The sequence below is a fragment of the Ictalurus furcatus genome, chromosome 14 (genome assembly GCF_023375685.1).
Source record: "Ictalurus furcatus strain D&B chromosome 14, Billie_1.0, whole genome shotgun sequence".
Classification (NCBI taxonomy): Eukaryota; Metazoa; Chordata; class Actinopteri; order Siluriformes; family Ictaluridae; genus Ictalurus; species Ictalurus furcatus.
The window spans coordinates 17,145,319-17,161,670 of NC_071268.1; the positions used below are offsets into that span (position 1 = coordinate 17,145,319).

The following is a 16,352-nucleotide window of genomic DNA, read 5'->3' on the forward strand; positions in this document are numbered from 1 at the left end:
AACAAAGTTGTTTAAAAATTCTTACTTCCTGTATATCTTGATTGACAGTATCATCCAATTAGCGGCAAGTAATCCATTCCCTTAAATAAACGTCTTTACCTGCTTCCGTACTCTACTCCCTTACGTCTCGCAACGTGACAGAATACTCCGGAACAGAAACAAATCAAACGCGCGTCTCCACAGTAAACAATGTCACGGTTGTCAACATCGGAAGAGCATGGGCTCGTGCACGTAGCTCGTGCATGCGCGCGCCCCTTCATCGCTCCGAACGCGCTGCCGGAAATGGAGGTCGTGAAATTCGCGCATCTCACTCTGGTTGCTAGGCTATTTGGCGCGTCATCAAACACGTCATTATCCGGTCAAATTTATTTGGCCGAACATCGAAAGTGCTTTTTTTTTTTTGCTATTTTCGGTCGAATAATTTCGGTTCCCGAACATTCGGTGCATCCCTAATATTAATGTGTTTTCGGATGTCATTGTGTTCATAATTTGTTGTTTTGTTTTCAGATGTTATTTTGTTTTCATATTTGTGTTTTGTTTTTGCACGTCTCGGCCACCGTATACAATACGTCTATTTTGCATTCTTTTCTAATTCAATACAACAATTTTCATTACAAATGATAGTATTGATAACAACACAGGTTTCACGTGTGCACAGATGCCACAAAGTCTACCAACAGCCTGAAGTACGGGCTAACATCTTTATCAGGTTAACAAAACATCATAAACTACTGATCACAGTAATCACCTTTACTCACTTGTGTACAGAACATATAACAATACTCCCAATTAGCCGCATACACAATAAAATAAAGAAATAAGCGGGTAAACATCCAATGTCTTAAACTTTGTCAATAACTTCATCAATGTGATCAAACTCTCGTTAGTGGCAGCAGCGTACGGAGCCCCTAAAGGGCCATGGTGGTGGAAAAAAATTGGGATGGGAGAAAAAAAATCGAAAGTTTTGCGTTCTCTCACAAAGATAGCCTACCTGTTGTGTTCTCGCGAGACTCCTGCGCGGTGGTTCGCGTTTGTATCTTCACAGCATCACCTGAAAATTTTTTTCGTCGAAACAATGCTCTTTCGCGTAATATCCTTTTCAGGTGTCTTTCACTTACGTCAAAACCGTGCCTCGAACTAAGCACAGACCGTATTTATTTATATTTGAGTCCAAGTTCAAAATAAAACTCTATGCACCGCTCAATTGTGAACCTACGGTGCTGTCTGAACCACTACCCCGCGGGAAAATAAACAGGAAGTGTTTGATCGAACTCATAACAGGTTTTTCGGGGGAACGCAAAAGAATAAATAAATAAATAAATAAATAAATAAATAATAGACAAATAAATAAATAACCACCATGTCCCTTTAGGGGCTCCGTAGCTACGCACACGCTTATTAAACCGTTATTTGTCTGTTACACAGGAAACAGTTTGTCCAGCAGAGAGCAGCATTGAGCCATGTTTCTGGGAAAAAATTGCACACTGGTGCTTTTCACAAACATGTATATGAAGTAATATGCTGGTACCTTGGCTGCATGTACTTTTGCATATGGTCCCTACCAATATTTTGGAGGGCAGAATTGTCCCTACCAATATTTGCGCGAACTCGTTCGCATTATCTTTGGAGTCATGTAAAGTCAATAGCATTCTCTAAATAGAAGCTCCAGGATTTAGGCATGCTAGCATTTGATTGGCTGAAAGGAAGGGGCTATCTGAAGACTCGCGTGCAAATTTCGAGCTGCCAGTGTAACGTCAATAATTACGTTACTGCTGTCCATGTAAACGTAGTCAGTGGTAACTAAATTATCAAGGCTGTCAGTCCATACCTCAAGCATGGGCGAAAAATTTAGTCTTTCAGATGACTTTACTCCCTTTCATCTATCGCCTGCACGTTTTGTACTTTGTAGATATGCCACCAAAAAAACGAATGGACACCATTATGTTGAGTTGAATTTTACTCTAGAATTCCCATGAAAATGTCATCATTTAATGAATTAGTTTGTATGCAGGAAACGCAGCAGCAGGCTGAAGTAGAGCAGGATGAAAGCTGCATCTTCAGGGTTTCAGGTGAGGTCCTAATTATGAATTATATTTTGGAATTGTAGGGATGCATCAGCATTAAAGTCAGTCTTTAGGATGTTCAGCAAATATACAGTATAACCTTTGAAAGTCAACATATTGGTCATGAGTTTGTTTTGAAAAAAATCTTACATCAAAACAACATAAGATCCTATTCACTCAATATTAACATTTCCCTCAAAAATAAATGGGATCCAAAGTTAACAAGTAATTTCATAGTTTACTTTCTTTTAGTCTTTGATCTGTTGCTTTGTATAATTTGTATTTAAATGTAATACAGATCTTAATGTAAATATAGATGTTATATTTTAATAAACCATTTGGTTGTCAACATTAAACAGTCCTTTTTTTCCAGGGTGGGTGGGTGTCCCTACCAATATTGAGACCAAACCTACGCCCTTGGTTTCCTTTCATCATCACACTTAGTGTGGGTTTACATTTATCCATGTTTAGATCAGTTGAATCCAACAGACCAATTTTATGTATTTATTTATTTATTTTTCTGATTGCATCACTACATTAATTGGCTAGTATTCTACATATCATTCTGTATTTGACAGCATAATGGCCTAATTCGCTTCAAATCTATGCTCATTGAAGGCCCTCTATTGGTCAAGGCCTCTGTACCCATACCCATTCATAAGACACACACTCATAAGAGAGTGTGTGCTTTGAACTGTTTTGAAATAGCAGCTTCAAGAGCACGGGGTTCAAAAGGAATTGAAACGTTTAAGGCTTCCAGAGACAAAGTGACTAACCCTTCCACTTTTGAGAAACATGTGAAAAATGATAAATGTAGACCAAATAACACTATGAAACAGAAATATTGCTGGTATGCAGTAAACTAACCAACTGGACACCGCAGTATATTAATAATATTAATAATGTCCAGAAATACTAATATATCATTTATTAGGTACAGATAGGTAGCTACACTTATTACCCATTTAATCAGGTACGGCTATCATACAGGTCCACTTTGTAGTTACACATTTACTGACTATAACCCATAAGCCGCTTGGTACAGCTTGTGTTGCAGTGGCTTGGTAGAGAGTGTAGGATTGTTTAGAACAAGTGATGGGCTACAGGCAGTAATTATATATTATTATAAAAAGTAATTTATATATATATATATATATATATATATATATATATATATATATATATATATATATATATATATAATCTAAGTGCATGTATATAGTAGGTTTATATATAAATAAGCCAATGTAACTACAAGGTAGATAAGCCTAAAATGAGCAACTTAGTGTATATTATTAAAGAAATTACCCTAAGTACTTGAATAAATAATGTATAAAGCACATACTTTATTAACACGATTGTCTAGACTTTGATGAACAAACTGGCCTCATAACTAATGAACAATTTTGTATTGTATAATTTTTTAGAGGAATCTGCATCTATTATTCTGAGTAATGGTATGACTACTTATTATAGATGTTAGCCTCAGATCACTCATCAGAATAAGGTCACAGTATAAAGCAGTGTCTTGCAGCCTTTGCAATGATCTTATTTGGCTTTCTATTCAGGACGTAGATTACTAGATTACTCAGGAGATCCTGACATGACCTTAATCAGGTTTATAATACAGTCACAACTCTAAGATGCTCTGTGCACCCAAGGCCAGCAAACTTTAAACTCCAGGTATACCAAATTCACATTATCATGCTTCCTGTATCTTTTTAAGCTAACAACTTGTTCCTCCTTATAAATACAATATGGTATTCCCCCTTTAGGAAACAAGTAGTCCTGTGGTATAATAAGACAGTTGGCCATTACTATGGTGTCTACTTCCATTTCCATGATGTGTTTGCTCATTTGACATCACTAAGTAAACTGCTCACAGTTGGCTGGAGTGGTTCAGTTTAATAATCAATATCTAAAATAAAATAGGCTTCACTTGTTTGAATCTCTGCAATAAAATATTGTTATTAGCTCAGGGTAGCGTTGCCCTAGAGCAAGTAAAATACATTTTAGTTGCAACCCTTATTTCACAGGAAGATATCCTGTGCTCAGTACATGAGGAAGCAGTACATGCAGGGTGTGATGCAGTACATAAACTATGACGCAGGGTAAACAATACTGTGGCTACAACAATAGTTAAAATACTCTAGAATCAAGACAAATGCTTGCTTGTTTTGTTATGTATCCTGTATCACCACCTGCTGTTGCAATCATCTGTCAATAAATAATAGCTTAAGCAAATGTTTTTCCATAATGTAATGGCACATATTTAACAAATAAAAACAGCACACAGTCACTATGATCCCATATATTTTGCTTGTATTTCCTCATTTGTAAGTCGCTTTGGACAAAAACATCTGTTAAATGAATAAATGTAAATATAAATATATATCAGGCACAATAATAATTCAGTCTTTTATTCATTCAGGGACCAGGACACAAGTTTCAAAGTATATCTTTAAAAAGAAAGTCTAAAAAATAGTTCTAAAAATATACTTAAGTTTACTTTTGATAAATAGTAATAAATGACTTTTGGAAAATAAATAAAAAATAAATAAAAATCTTGTCTTATTAAAATAATAATAAATTTAAAAAAACGACAAACACACAAGCATCATTCAGTCCCCAGTTGATTACTGTTAATATGTACAGCTCTGTTGTACTAACAGTGGGTCCACAGCAATAATATTAACTGAATTATTGTTTTCTAGCCACCACACCACATCCTTTATGTTCCTTCACAATCCTGACTTGTCAACAGAGCCCCTGAGACAATGCCCGGAAGGGTGCCACGTACTTCCTGTCCAGGCAAAGATAAATCATGCAGTCATGATTGTCCAATTACATCAGGCCTTCCACATGGTTCACTTACACCAACACATTATCTCTCATAGCAGTTACAGCCCAAATCACATCACATGACGGATCTAACTTTCTAGTTCTTATCAACAGAAGGAAGTATATCTCCAGCACTGATCTCTGTTGTTTAACGCCTCACATCCTCTGCTACACTGTTCTTTATAATCTGTAAGTCCACACTTAAGATGTAGTGTGCTATTTAAAACCTTATGATGTGCTAAAACCTTGTACCAAGCAAGAATGCTACAGATGCATTAGGGGCACTCAAGGATGCCTTAAGAAGGTTAAGAGAAAGATGAGCATGAGGCCAAGGGTCCTTAATAGATATGGGGCCCAAAGGGGACTCAAGGACATGAAAATTGTCCAGGAGAAGAAAAACTGTCCAAGGAACTAAATAAAAGTACATTCCAGTGTTATAGGACCCAAAAATCCTACTGGGGTCCTGAGGGGCACATGAAGTGCATGCCATCGTCATTTCTGTTTAGTGCAAATCATTAATGTTCAATATGAGATTGATAAACACTTATAAAATGCATGGACTAAGAATAAAGAATAAAGTCTTGTCTAAAGCTGTTTAGATTCAGAAAGCTTTACATCTGTTCAAACATGATAGAAATGATAAATCTCTAATTTATAATTATCTAACCTGCATTAAGCCTCTAATCTGTCAATGACATCAACAAATTCAATACAATACATAATAAAGCTACTCATAACCACTTGTAACCTACTGTGTTTTTCCTACTCTATCCACACACACTCTGCAATTGTGATTAAAGATCCCTCAACAAACCAGATTCTTAGCTTTACTGTAGCATTGTCTATGTCTGTAAAACCCAAAACCTTCTTTACACAAATCACCATAAATATCGACAATAATAGCTTCAGTAGTGTTATTATTGTTTCCTGTTTCTTTTTCTTCCCCCAAAATGACTTAATAATTTTTTGAAATGTATAAATCTAGTTAGTAGCAATTTTGAGGCCAGTTAGAGGTATGATGACTTAAAAACTTTTTTTTTTAAATTATAAACACTGTGAAAGACATTATACCAAAAAAGTTGGTTACCGTTAGGCCTGGCTGAGGTACGACTGAGTGAATAAATTACTATTTTTCCCCAGAGAAAGCGTCAATCAAAACATATAACGGAAATGTTTTTAGTCTTTTCCATACTAAATGATCTCACTGTGCTCTAATGTCCCTGTTATATTAGGTTAGACCACACCTGATTTTGAGCTGTTTCATTGCTTACTTTGAAACATGGTTTAGTGGGTAGCCTTAATACAGTCCTAGCTGTCACAGAACGTAACCCACTTGACTGGGTTTCTTTCTGTGTGACTGGTATTACCCTGACTCATCACACCCACTGATGTACACTTTTGTCTGGGTTCCATTCTTTTTACACATGCTTGCTTTCCCTGGCAACCTCTGACATATTGCATCACTAAATAGGACAAAGAGGGAAAGAAGCTTAAGGAGTGAAGCCGAAATACTGCTCTTTAGACAGATTAGTGTATACTGAAAAGAAGTGCAGTGAATACAGCCAACAGGCTTACTTTCTGAGCTGTGAGTTTGAAGGCACTGTTTGGGGTCCGTGGCTCAGAGGGACCATGCAGTTCATATACTTTAACCATTTTGTTGTAGTTACGCTCCCTTGACACACATCTGTACGTTCCATAGTCGTGTGCACTGACAGCTGGTATTAGATAGAGGCAGTCAGACTGAGTCCTCTGGCATGGTTTGCTTTCACGTCTGTGCTCCCAGCTATAGGTGGCATGGTGGGAGTCAATTGGACAGGAAAGGTAGAAAGGGAAACCCTTGGGCACAGTGTGCACTATTGGAGGGTTTGGAAATGAAGATGGTACATCCCGCTTGAGTCTTTTTGGAGCTGTGTAGGAAAAATGTTTTTTTAATGATTTTAGTACCAATTAACTGAAGAAGTGCCAGATTGTTATTTTTCCCATCAATCAGCAATTAAAGCCAAATCTTACCTGAATTTATGGAACATATATGCGGCTCACCTGTGGCAATATTTTGAATTCCCCCTCTGCAATTAAATTACAATACAATACCTTTTAGCTAATGGGCATATTTAGCTTGTTTACAATTTTTGAGGACACAATTTTAATGACAGGCTATCAAATATGCAAACTTCATGGAAAAAGTTCAGAAAACATACTTAATGTTTGAGGTGCATCCATTTTCAGTCCAAGCACAGTATGGGTCCCTGGCAAGAACACAGTCTTCACAGGATGTATTATAGTCCTGGCACCTCCGCAGGTCTAGGACAGACATTTGCCCAGGATATCCAACAAACAACTTTCTCTGAGGAAGTAAAATGTGAAGAGCAAAGAGTGAATACATTAGCCACTTTTCCGCTGCACAGTATGGCTCGACTCGACTCAACTCAACTCGGCTCACTTTACTTTGCTTGCTTTTCCACTGCGGTTTTGTGCCACCTCAACAGGGGTGCCATCTTAAACTCGCCTTCACACAAGAATAATGTTGCATTATCGAAGCCCCGTACAAATACACGGTCACGCCGTATTCCAAATGCCTTTCTTGTTCACTGAACACAGACCTTATTAAGAATGTAAAATAATGGTGTTCTAGACCCTACGTAGTGCTCGATATGACTAATTTAGATTCAGCCGTGACAGGAGTGACTTTGATAAACACCTGTTTGGAGATCGGTAACAAGCAAGATGTAAAAATCTAAGACAGAAACCTTTAATGTAATTTTATCTGTAATGAAATAAATGACAATTTTCAATTACTAGAATATTACCATATGCAAAGTATGTATTAAATGACACATTTATTCAACCACAATACAGAACCACTCATTAAGGAGAATCCCTACTCCCTCAGTGCGTGGCTCACATTTAGTGTTGGCTCGGCTTGCTTTGAACCTCGACCAAGGTAGTACTAAAAGTACCAGGCACTATCCACAGTGAAAAACCCCCAAAAAGTGAGCAGAGTCAAGCCATACAATGCAGTGGAAAAGTACCAATTGTGTGGTTTAACATGTACGTTGTATAGACTATATTCATAAAGATACATAGATTAAGAGAATTTCAAGAATTCTAGAGGACAAGACTTCCAAGAACTAAAATTTAGAGTAGAACCAGGCTGTACCTTTTCAGAGTGTAGTTTCATAGACAGAACAGGAGCAGAGCCATTGCAAAGACTTGTCTCAGAAATGATAAAGGCTTTGGAATCATGCTCCAGTATCTTGTGGATCGTTCCAGTGTCTGCAGTTTACACACATATAAAAGCAGTCAATGACTACAGAGGAGATACACAATACCCAATACATGTCTGGTGTCAAGTTTTATTTTTTACTATTACTATACCTTTTACTATCTAAATGGTAATGACAGTTTAGAACTGTTAACTGGCATCAGTAACTGTAAACTGCATGCTGAAGTCATTACACACAGCTGTATGAAAACTGTTGTCTAAAGTACATTACAAAGCTGAAAACTCTTGCAGCAGTCATTCAACCCAGACCTCCTTTACCCTTTAATGACTGAAGCCTCAGAGCTCCAAAGAATCTGTGCAGAATGTGTGCAAATGAGATTTCCCTTTGAACCATTAACGTTATACACATCATTACATTTCCACAGCTCTTACAAGCTGGTTACTAAAATGCTAGCCTATCTTGTATGTGACAAGTCTTATCAAAGGCATGGCAAACAAATCATCAGGAAAATTAGTGTATTAACAACAACCAGTCCCTTCCTTGATTACTGATGATTAAAATTTGCAATAAGAAAACTAGCGTCATGCTGCAGCATTGGGCAGCATAACACACTCAGAGGAAAGTGCCATCTGCCCTCTTCTGCATATATGTAATCACAGATGATTAGCTAGTGCCATGCTGACTGACAGGACACAGACAGCATGGCCTCCCTCCCCACTTAGACAGCATGACCAAGTTTACTCCATTGGCTCCTAGACATCTGAACTCGTGATTGCTTTTTTTTTCAAACAAGTGTCATGTGATTCAAATCCATTTTGAGAGTTAATTCTGGGAGAGATCAAATTTGGTGCAGTTGAAATCTCTACCAGAAAATGTTTTATTCATGCACACGTGGTCCTTAATTCCTCACTAAATAATGCATCATAGCATCCATGTCAGAGAGTAACAGTCTAAAGGAAAGAGGACAGTCCAGTAAACAACGAAGAATAAAACACAGGTGATGACTTTCCAAGTATAATAGGACATGTTAATATAATCAAAGTTCAATGAATACTTAGTGTTTAATGTTTGAGATGTTAACACCACGCGTTCACCTAGAAACAAAAGCTGAACATGGGATAGATCATGCCCCCTAAGAGCCAACGGTCACCCTCATCAGAGTTTTGACGCACCTCCTCACTTATTCCAATAACTTCCGATTAGACACTATAAAAACACATGGACCCATACATACACTGTGAAGCCATACAGCTTGCCCCATCAAAAGTGCTGAGTCACGGTTATATTGGATGGTCATTCTTTTATATACAGTCGACACTGCATTGTTTATTTTGTCTCTGCCTTTGCCTTTGGTTTTGAATGCTGTCTCTGATTTCTGGTATTGTGACCTTGACCTGTTGATTGATTATGATTTGGATCGCGTTTTGGATTAGTTTGCCTTTTCCAGTCTTCCTGTTTCCGACCTTGATTGCTTTGACCCTGCCATTCCTGTTATTAAACTTCCTGCAAATGGACTCTTACTCAGCCTCAGTGAGACCTTTGTTAAATGAGCTAAATTGTAGAGCTCAAGTTTGTGAGGGAAATTATTAATTTTTACTTTGTAATAGATTTGTTCTTGTTCTGTTCATTCTCATCAGAGGATAATGCCTAAGAAGGCCATGTCATGTCACTTAGATTAATAACAGGATTGGCAGGGTCAAAGCAATCAAGGTTGGCACCAGAAAAACTGGAAAAGGCAAACAAATTCATAATAATTTAATATAAGCTGAGTGCATACCTGTGGCAAGCAGCAACACACTGTAAAAGTTTTTATCTGAAGCCTGCACTTTGTCCACTGCAATCTTGGTGTAATTGTTATTGCTGATGTACAAAGGATCACGTTTCTGTATGGGATGGACCCAGTCAGTCATCTCTGGATTGTATCTAACAATACGGAGAGTAGGGATGGGCAGAGACCTACTGTCCATCACACACTGGAAAATACAAAAAAGACAGTAACAATTAGTTATGAAATCTCTCCAAAACTGAGAAATATGGGCATATGAATGAAATACTAGGCAGAACAGTCTGTGCAAACATGAAAACTTCCTATTTGGTGAGGCAACAAACCTGTCTCATTCTTTAAAATATTTAAAAGGTGCACTAACATTTGTAGCTGCAACTATGTGGATTTTAGTGATATAATGGCTTGTGGAATTGAACTAAGGTATGTATATAAGAAATACTAAATTCCACAGAGAGGTGTATCTGTATTTGGGGGTTGGGGGGAATTCTTAAGTACATCCTGACCATTGTGAAGCGAATATAATAGTCATTGTTGATACATCCATCCAAATATATGAATACAGGTCCTGCTAGGTCAAAGGATAAAGAGATCAAGAAAATTGTTGGAACAAGAATAAACAACCTTGGTAGAATACTTTAAATTGAGCCATTTCTGGTATATGTACTAATAATAACACCACTGGGCCTATTTGCCATAATAAAATATATTTAGCTTTACTTAACCTAGTCACTCATAGGGTAGGACAGAGTGGCAACAAAATGACACAGCTGGAAACCCAAGATGTTGACACATACTGCTCCATACACATGGAAATAGTGTGTTTTGGGCATGATTTGGGATATAATGATACATTCATGTTAAAGATACCATCCAAAAACAAATGATGCATGAAATTTCCACGGGCTTGCTTGATTTTTTTCCCTTGATTGCCTCCAGTCGCAATGGACAGATAACAGTATAAACATAGCTGAATATAGCCTCAAACAAAAAGAAAGGTAAAAAGATAATCAAGTTCTTACAGTTCCTGGCCTTGGGTTGGGAATCTCTTCATTGTATTCTTTAAAGCTGGAATTCTCAAAAACATCATCAAGCTCAGCTAAGGAATATACGCAAACAGCCGTGGCGTTCCTGTGCCATGCATTTGGGTTAACAAATAGACATGTTAATACACACAGGTGGTCCATTAAAAAATAAAAAATGTGAATTCACTGTACAGCATCTTTATATTTCAGACAAAAATAAAAACTTTAAACTATAAAACTAATATATAATTTACATTATATATATATATATATATATATATATATATATATATATATATATATATATATATATATATATATATATATATATGTGTGTGTGTGTGTGTGTGTGTGTGTGTATATATATATATATATATATATACATACATATTGTTGAACTGGTGTCATGCGTTACGTGATTAAAGGATAGTGTTAACCTACACTGAAACAGGAGAATGTTTACTGACTAAGTTGTACACAAGTAGATCAGAATGTCTGCTTGCTAGATAAACTACACAGAAAAAGAAGATAATGTTTACCAGCTGCTTGAGAAAAGAGCATAGACCAGAGATTTCTTCCAGTCATCAGAGTGCAGCACAAAGATGTCCTGCAGACGGTTAAAGTACAGTGACTCTCCACGAATCGCACACACAAGACGTGCCTTCAGGAAAGATGTCCAAATATATTGTAATAATATCTTAGGCCCTCCTTTGTCAACCTACAATGAGATGCCAGGAATGAAACCAAAAATGAATCTGCTTGCTACTGCTGCAAACAAAAACAGCTCAGTGTTCTTATATTACAAACAAAGCTCAAGCTAAGCACCATCACACTGTACTTATTAAATAACACTGCATCAGTTCTGATTTCCCACAGTACAGTTTCAAACGCATGCTCATTTTCCTGTAAAATGAGGATCCTGACAGCAGATAACACATCACTATATGCCATAGTGAAAAAATAACACAATATTTTAGGGCATATTTCACTGTCTTCCAACACCATGTAACTTGGCATATTATCTGTGTTATGTCCCTCCTGTTTAAGTGTGCTTCATATTAAATGTTCATATACAGTATACAATACAAATATATAATACTGCACCTTGCATACTCTGGCCACTCTAGAGATCCAGGGGTCAGCTTCTGGACTGTTGTCTGAGTTTTTCTCCCGAAAGAGAACATAAATTTTCTCATTCATTGGGTCCTCAGGTCTGCTGGCCACAAAAGCTGAGATAAATGTTGGTTCTGGAAAGAAATAGGCCAAGAGAGAAACGACTATCACAGCAAACCCATTTAGAGTTAATTGTATATATAAACATCATACTATCATAAATATTCAGTGGTTTAAATTAAATAGAGCAAAGATACCCATTAAGTGGTAAAATGTAACATATTTTGGAATTGCTGTCAGTTTTCACATTTAATATATATTATTCAAGGGTATGTGTGTTCACTTTTATCTACCTGTAATCCATGGATCATACATCCATAATTTGTTTTGGTTGCCAGCTTGCCTGCGGAACTGTAGTGACGTTCCCTCCAGGTAAAGTGGAGCTGCAGCATAAAGGTCTCCATCTGGAATAGGATTTTTTTTTTTAAGTATATACTTTTCATGATGCAACACTACTGGTTTGCTTGTAGTTTTTTTTAAGGAAACCTATCCATCATAATACATATTGTGCATTATATAAATGTCTTCACAATCACCCACTCTTAGTATGTAAGAAAATGAAACTTGCATGCTGTGGATATTAATTCAGGTCAAGAGTTCTTTTTTTTTGTTGTTTTGTTTTTAAAAGCACCCCTTCCCTGAATTAAGAAATTGCAAGATTTAGCATTATAAGGGAATGTGGGTTTGCTGAGGAGGAAATAGCACAATACATGCAATATATGTGGCAAAAAGACAAGCATTTTATACCAATAATTTATTTTTGAGCCTCTGAATCTTTATGCTTAATAATTAAGCACCATCTCACTGTGTTTTTATGTACTATAGTAATTTCCAGGCTACAAGCATGCCAACAAGTATGCCATAGACAATTGAATTGCTCTTGCAGCCTTTAAAACATACACAGTATCTGCAAATTTAAGTAGCAATGCATGACCCATACCTACTACAAGAGACAGAGAGTTTTGTGAGTCTGTGTAAGGTGAGATGCCACTGCCATCAATGATTTCCACAACCAAACTAGAGCGATTGTTTTTTCTTGGGTCCTAAGAGGCAGAAAAAGTACAGTATATGGGAACAGTGGAGTCCAGCTGCATCGCACACAACATGTCAGCAGCACAAAGACAATGCTGATGGATGTTAAATATTCCACCTACCAGCTTCCAGCACCTTGGTTGTTTTCCATTTGTCCCACAAACAAAAATCCAATCCTGGAGTTCTTCTATTACAGTTATGACATTTTCACAAGAGCTCTGAAATATTGTGAAAATGTGCATTAAATGTTACTGCCACTGGCTCATTAGACCATGTAATAAACTGTTTACACATTTCCAATGAAGTCTTGTTAAATAAAACCACACAAGCTTGTAAATTTGTACATATGGTGTCTGGCGTTTGAACTAAATTATACTCATAATATTAAACAAAGAAGACACATGCACTCACGGTCCACTTAATTAGGAACACCTGTACATTCATGCAGTTATCTAATCAGCCAAACATGTGGCAGCAGCACCATGATAAAATCATGCAGATACAGATCAAGAGCCTCAGTTAATGTTCACATCAAATATCAGAATGGAGAAAAAAAATTGATCTCTGTGACTTTGATTGTGGCATGGTTGTTAGTGCCAGATGGGCTGGTTCGACAAATTTTCAAACACAACAGTCTCTAGATTTTACACAGAATGTTGCGAGAAACAAAAAACATCCTGTGAGCAGATGGTCTGCAGACAAACACTTTGTTGTGAGAGAATCAGAGAATGACCAGACTGGTTTGAGCTGACAGGAAGACTATAGTAAATCAAAGAAGCAACAACCCTGGTGAGAAAAATAGCATCTCAGCAATCACAGCACATCAAACCTTGCAGTGGATGGGCTACAACAGCAGAAGACCACATAATATTTCACTCCTGTCAGCCAAGAACAACAACCCCGCCCCCAATAGTTACCTATTGTGAAATATTTTTCCATATTTTCCATGATTATGATTCAATCATTTAAGATCAGCTCAATGTGATTTTTGCTTACTCATGGTCGCATGATGTTTTTGGGTTTCTGTCCTTCATTATGTTTTTGTCAAGGTGTTTTGTCTTTTGTTTTCCTTATGTTGCTTGCACATACATAGGAGTATAAAAGCCAACTGTGTCCAACTTATGTTTAGACTAAGATTAAGCCTACGAAACACTGTAGTGCCCAGGGTGTCTTTGCGCACATAATAAACCATCTCTTTGACTATACCCTGGCTCTTGGTCTCCTGATTCTTCAAGCATCTTCTTCTGGTGAAGCTGAAGCATTTTAATCATCCAGAAAAGATTTACATCACTATAGACTTCCTGTCAGCTCAGACCAGTCTGGCCATTTTCCTCTGACTTCTCTGATGGTCCCTAAATGTTACTTGAACATGATAGGCATACATACCCCATCACAAAAGTCACCTCCATTATCTGTCAGGGTGAAGTTCTACAACAAAAATGTAAATAAATTTTTATACCAATTTCTATTGTATTACTTTTGTATCATAGCCCTTATCTTAATACTACAAATATATATATATATATATAATGTATGTGTGTATATGTTGGCAATTCACTCAAGACACACAACACACAATCGCTTGACTTCCTTTCACAATGATTAATGAAGAGATTAAGTATTTATTGACGGGCTACTAATGTACCAATAGACTTGCAGCACAAATTTATGTTATCGGTTTCATTTAATAATCTGAAGTTGATAAATGTGAGTAAATGCTGTCAGTTGTGTTTCTTGGTGTATTAGTAATAACAGCCTTGGTTTGACTGCACTGAATTTTTAAACATCTTTATAAATAATTACCTCTACTACACCATCATCGTTCACCTCTAGCACAGAGTTTAGTTTCCCCAAGAGCAAGTTCTCGGATCCATTTCGAAGGCAGAAGACTGTATGGCTTACATTTTTGTTATAGATTAGCTGGTGACGCGAATCATCTGTTAAAAGAAATGTTTACTTCAACAAAATAACACAAATCATATGCGGTTCTCGTTGTAGCCGATGAAGGGCATTGTTTACTTTGCTGCAGTTATTAGATATCACTGGCGTTTTCCTGATTCATAAAGCAAGACAAAAAAAACTGCGATGCTTGATTAATAAACATACCTTGTCGCAACGTTAATCTGGGAATCGCCCACGAGCAAAAAACGGACAGAAAACACGAACCAAAAAGAAGCGACTTGCAGACCAATTTCATTTCTGTATCCGTCAGGTCATGTAGGTGTCTGAGTCAGGTCTGTGTAAGGAAGCAGGCGCTGTGGATCACTCTTCTGATCACTCTTCCCAGAGCTGTTTCTACATAAAGGCAAACTAGGCGGTCGCCACATGGATCCGGCGGTTTAGGGGCGCCAGTGAGCGCTCCAACGCACCAACTCCCCGCCCGACTCACCCTCCACAAGAAAGAGAGTACATTATTGTTAGTAGTAGTGGTAGTAGTAGTAGTAGATAATAATAATAATAATAATTTTCCTCTATTTTTAACCAGGTAGCACTTTATGATTGCATGTAATAATTTATCTGGTATCCCTGGTGATATTGGGCAGACCTGTTCTGCCGCATGTTAGCGCTCCATCATGACGAGCACAACACGTTCACAAATGACACGCTGTCCTAGCAAGAATCCCCCATGTGTTAAAACACATTTAAGCTGCTGAATATTAGCATAATAATGATGGATTTTTAAAAAATGCTATCATAAAGACGATGGTCAGAAATGTATGTTTAGTGTATATTGAAGATAGTGTTGTTACTATGACAACCAATAGGAATCACGCTAGGGCGCTAAAATGGTCATAAACGGCCTTGAACTCTCCACTCCCCAGCCCCAAGGGTAGATCCTGGGACTTCACTAGAGATTTATGAATGGGGGATATGGGCATACTCCCCCCGAAAAATTTTAAAGCCACCAAAACATATTTCCAATCATGTATATTTTAGATAACAATGGGTGTAAAATTTATAGAAATAAGGCTATTTTTGGTCAATGTATACCTGTCTCTTAATTTGTGTTAGAAACTGATCTAATATTATTTACTTAAATTATATAAAAATAAAGAAATTAAAGTCAACTTTGCCCCCATCTATCCAACACCAACAAAAGGCAAAAATGGCTGTAGCCAAAATACTTTCTGGATTTTATTTAGAGAGTGAGTGAGAGACGGCAGTCAGCACTACATTACTGCACATTGCCTTTGTTAATTACATTAACTAC

At 37.1% G+C, this 16,352-nt stretch overlaps 2 protein-coding genes across 10 annotated transcripts in view; both read right to left on the bottom strand.

Annotated features, from left to right (window-relative positions):
* islr2 (immunoglobulin superfamily containing leucine-rich repeat 2) overlaps positions 1 to 1,339 on the bottom strand; it is a 62,119-nt gene extending 60,780 nt beyond the window's left edge. For 3 of the 9 annotated variants that reach the window (XR_008387650.1, XM_053641310.1, XM_053641307.1), the window contains exon 1: positions 992 to 1,339. Coding sequence is in view for 1 of the 9 variants with exons in the window: in XM_053641306.1 (XP_053497281.1) it covers position 26 (1 nt within the window). In the remaining 8 variants the exon portion in view is untranslated. Of the gene's footprint in view, positions 1 to 25 lie in introns of all 9 variants that reach the window. The other 6 variants (XR_008387652.1, XM_053641309.1, XM_053641308.1 and 3 more) reach the window with 3 other exon arrangements.
* Positions 1,340 to 4,457: 3,118 nt separating this feature from the next.
* On the bottom strand, positions 4,458 to 15,686 carry sema7a (semaphorin 7A). The gene is made up of 14 exons (XM_053642187.1): positions 15,248 to 15,686; positions 14,945 to 15,078; positions 14,528 to 14,569; positions 13,264 to 13,359; positions 13,050 to 13,152; positions 12,403 to 12,513; positions 12,041 to 12,183; positions 11,476 to 11,654; positions 10,934 to 11,042; positions 9,906 to 10,101; positions 8,062 to 8,177; positions 7,103 to 7,248; positions 6,915 to 6,970; positions 4,458 to 6,811 (listed from the first exon to the last, which is right to left on the bottom strand). The coding sequence occupies exons 1-14, from the start codon at positions 15,336 to 15,338 to the stop codon at positions 6,432 to 6,434; spliced, it is 1,902 nt and encodes a 633-aa protein (XP_053498162.1). The 5' UTR covers positions 15,339 to 15,686; the 3' UTR covers positions 4,458 to 6,431.
* Between the last annotated feature and the right edge of the window lie 666 nt (positions 15,687 to 16,352).

Coding starts and splice junctions, on each gene's coding strand:
- sema7a (XM_053642187.1), bottom strand. CDS start 15,338: ATGAAATTGGTCTGCAAGTCGCTTCTTTTTGGTTCGTGTTTTCTGTCC. Junction 15,079..15,247: donor CAGATTAACGTTGCGACAAG/GTATGTTTATTA, acceptor TTCTTTTAACAG/ATGATTCGCGTCACCAGCTA. Junction 14,570..14,944: donor ACGATGATGGTGTAGTAGAG/GTAATTATTTAT, acceptor TTTTTGTTGTAG/AACTTCACCCTGACAGATAA.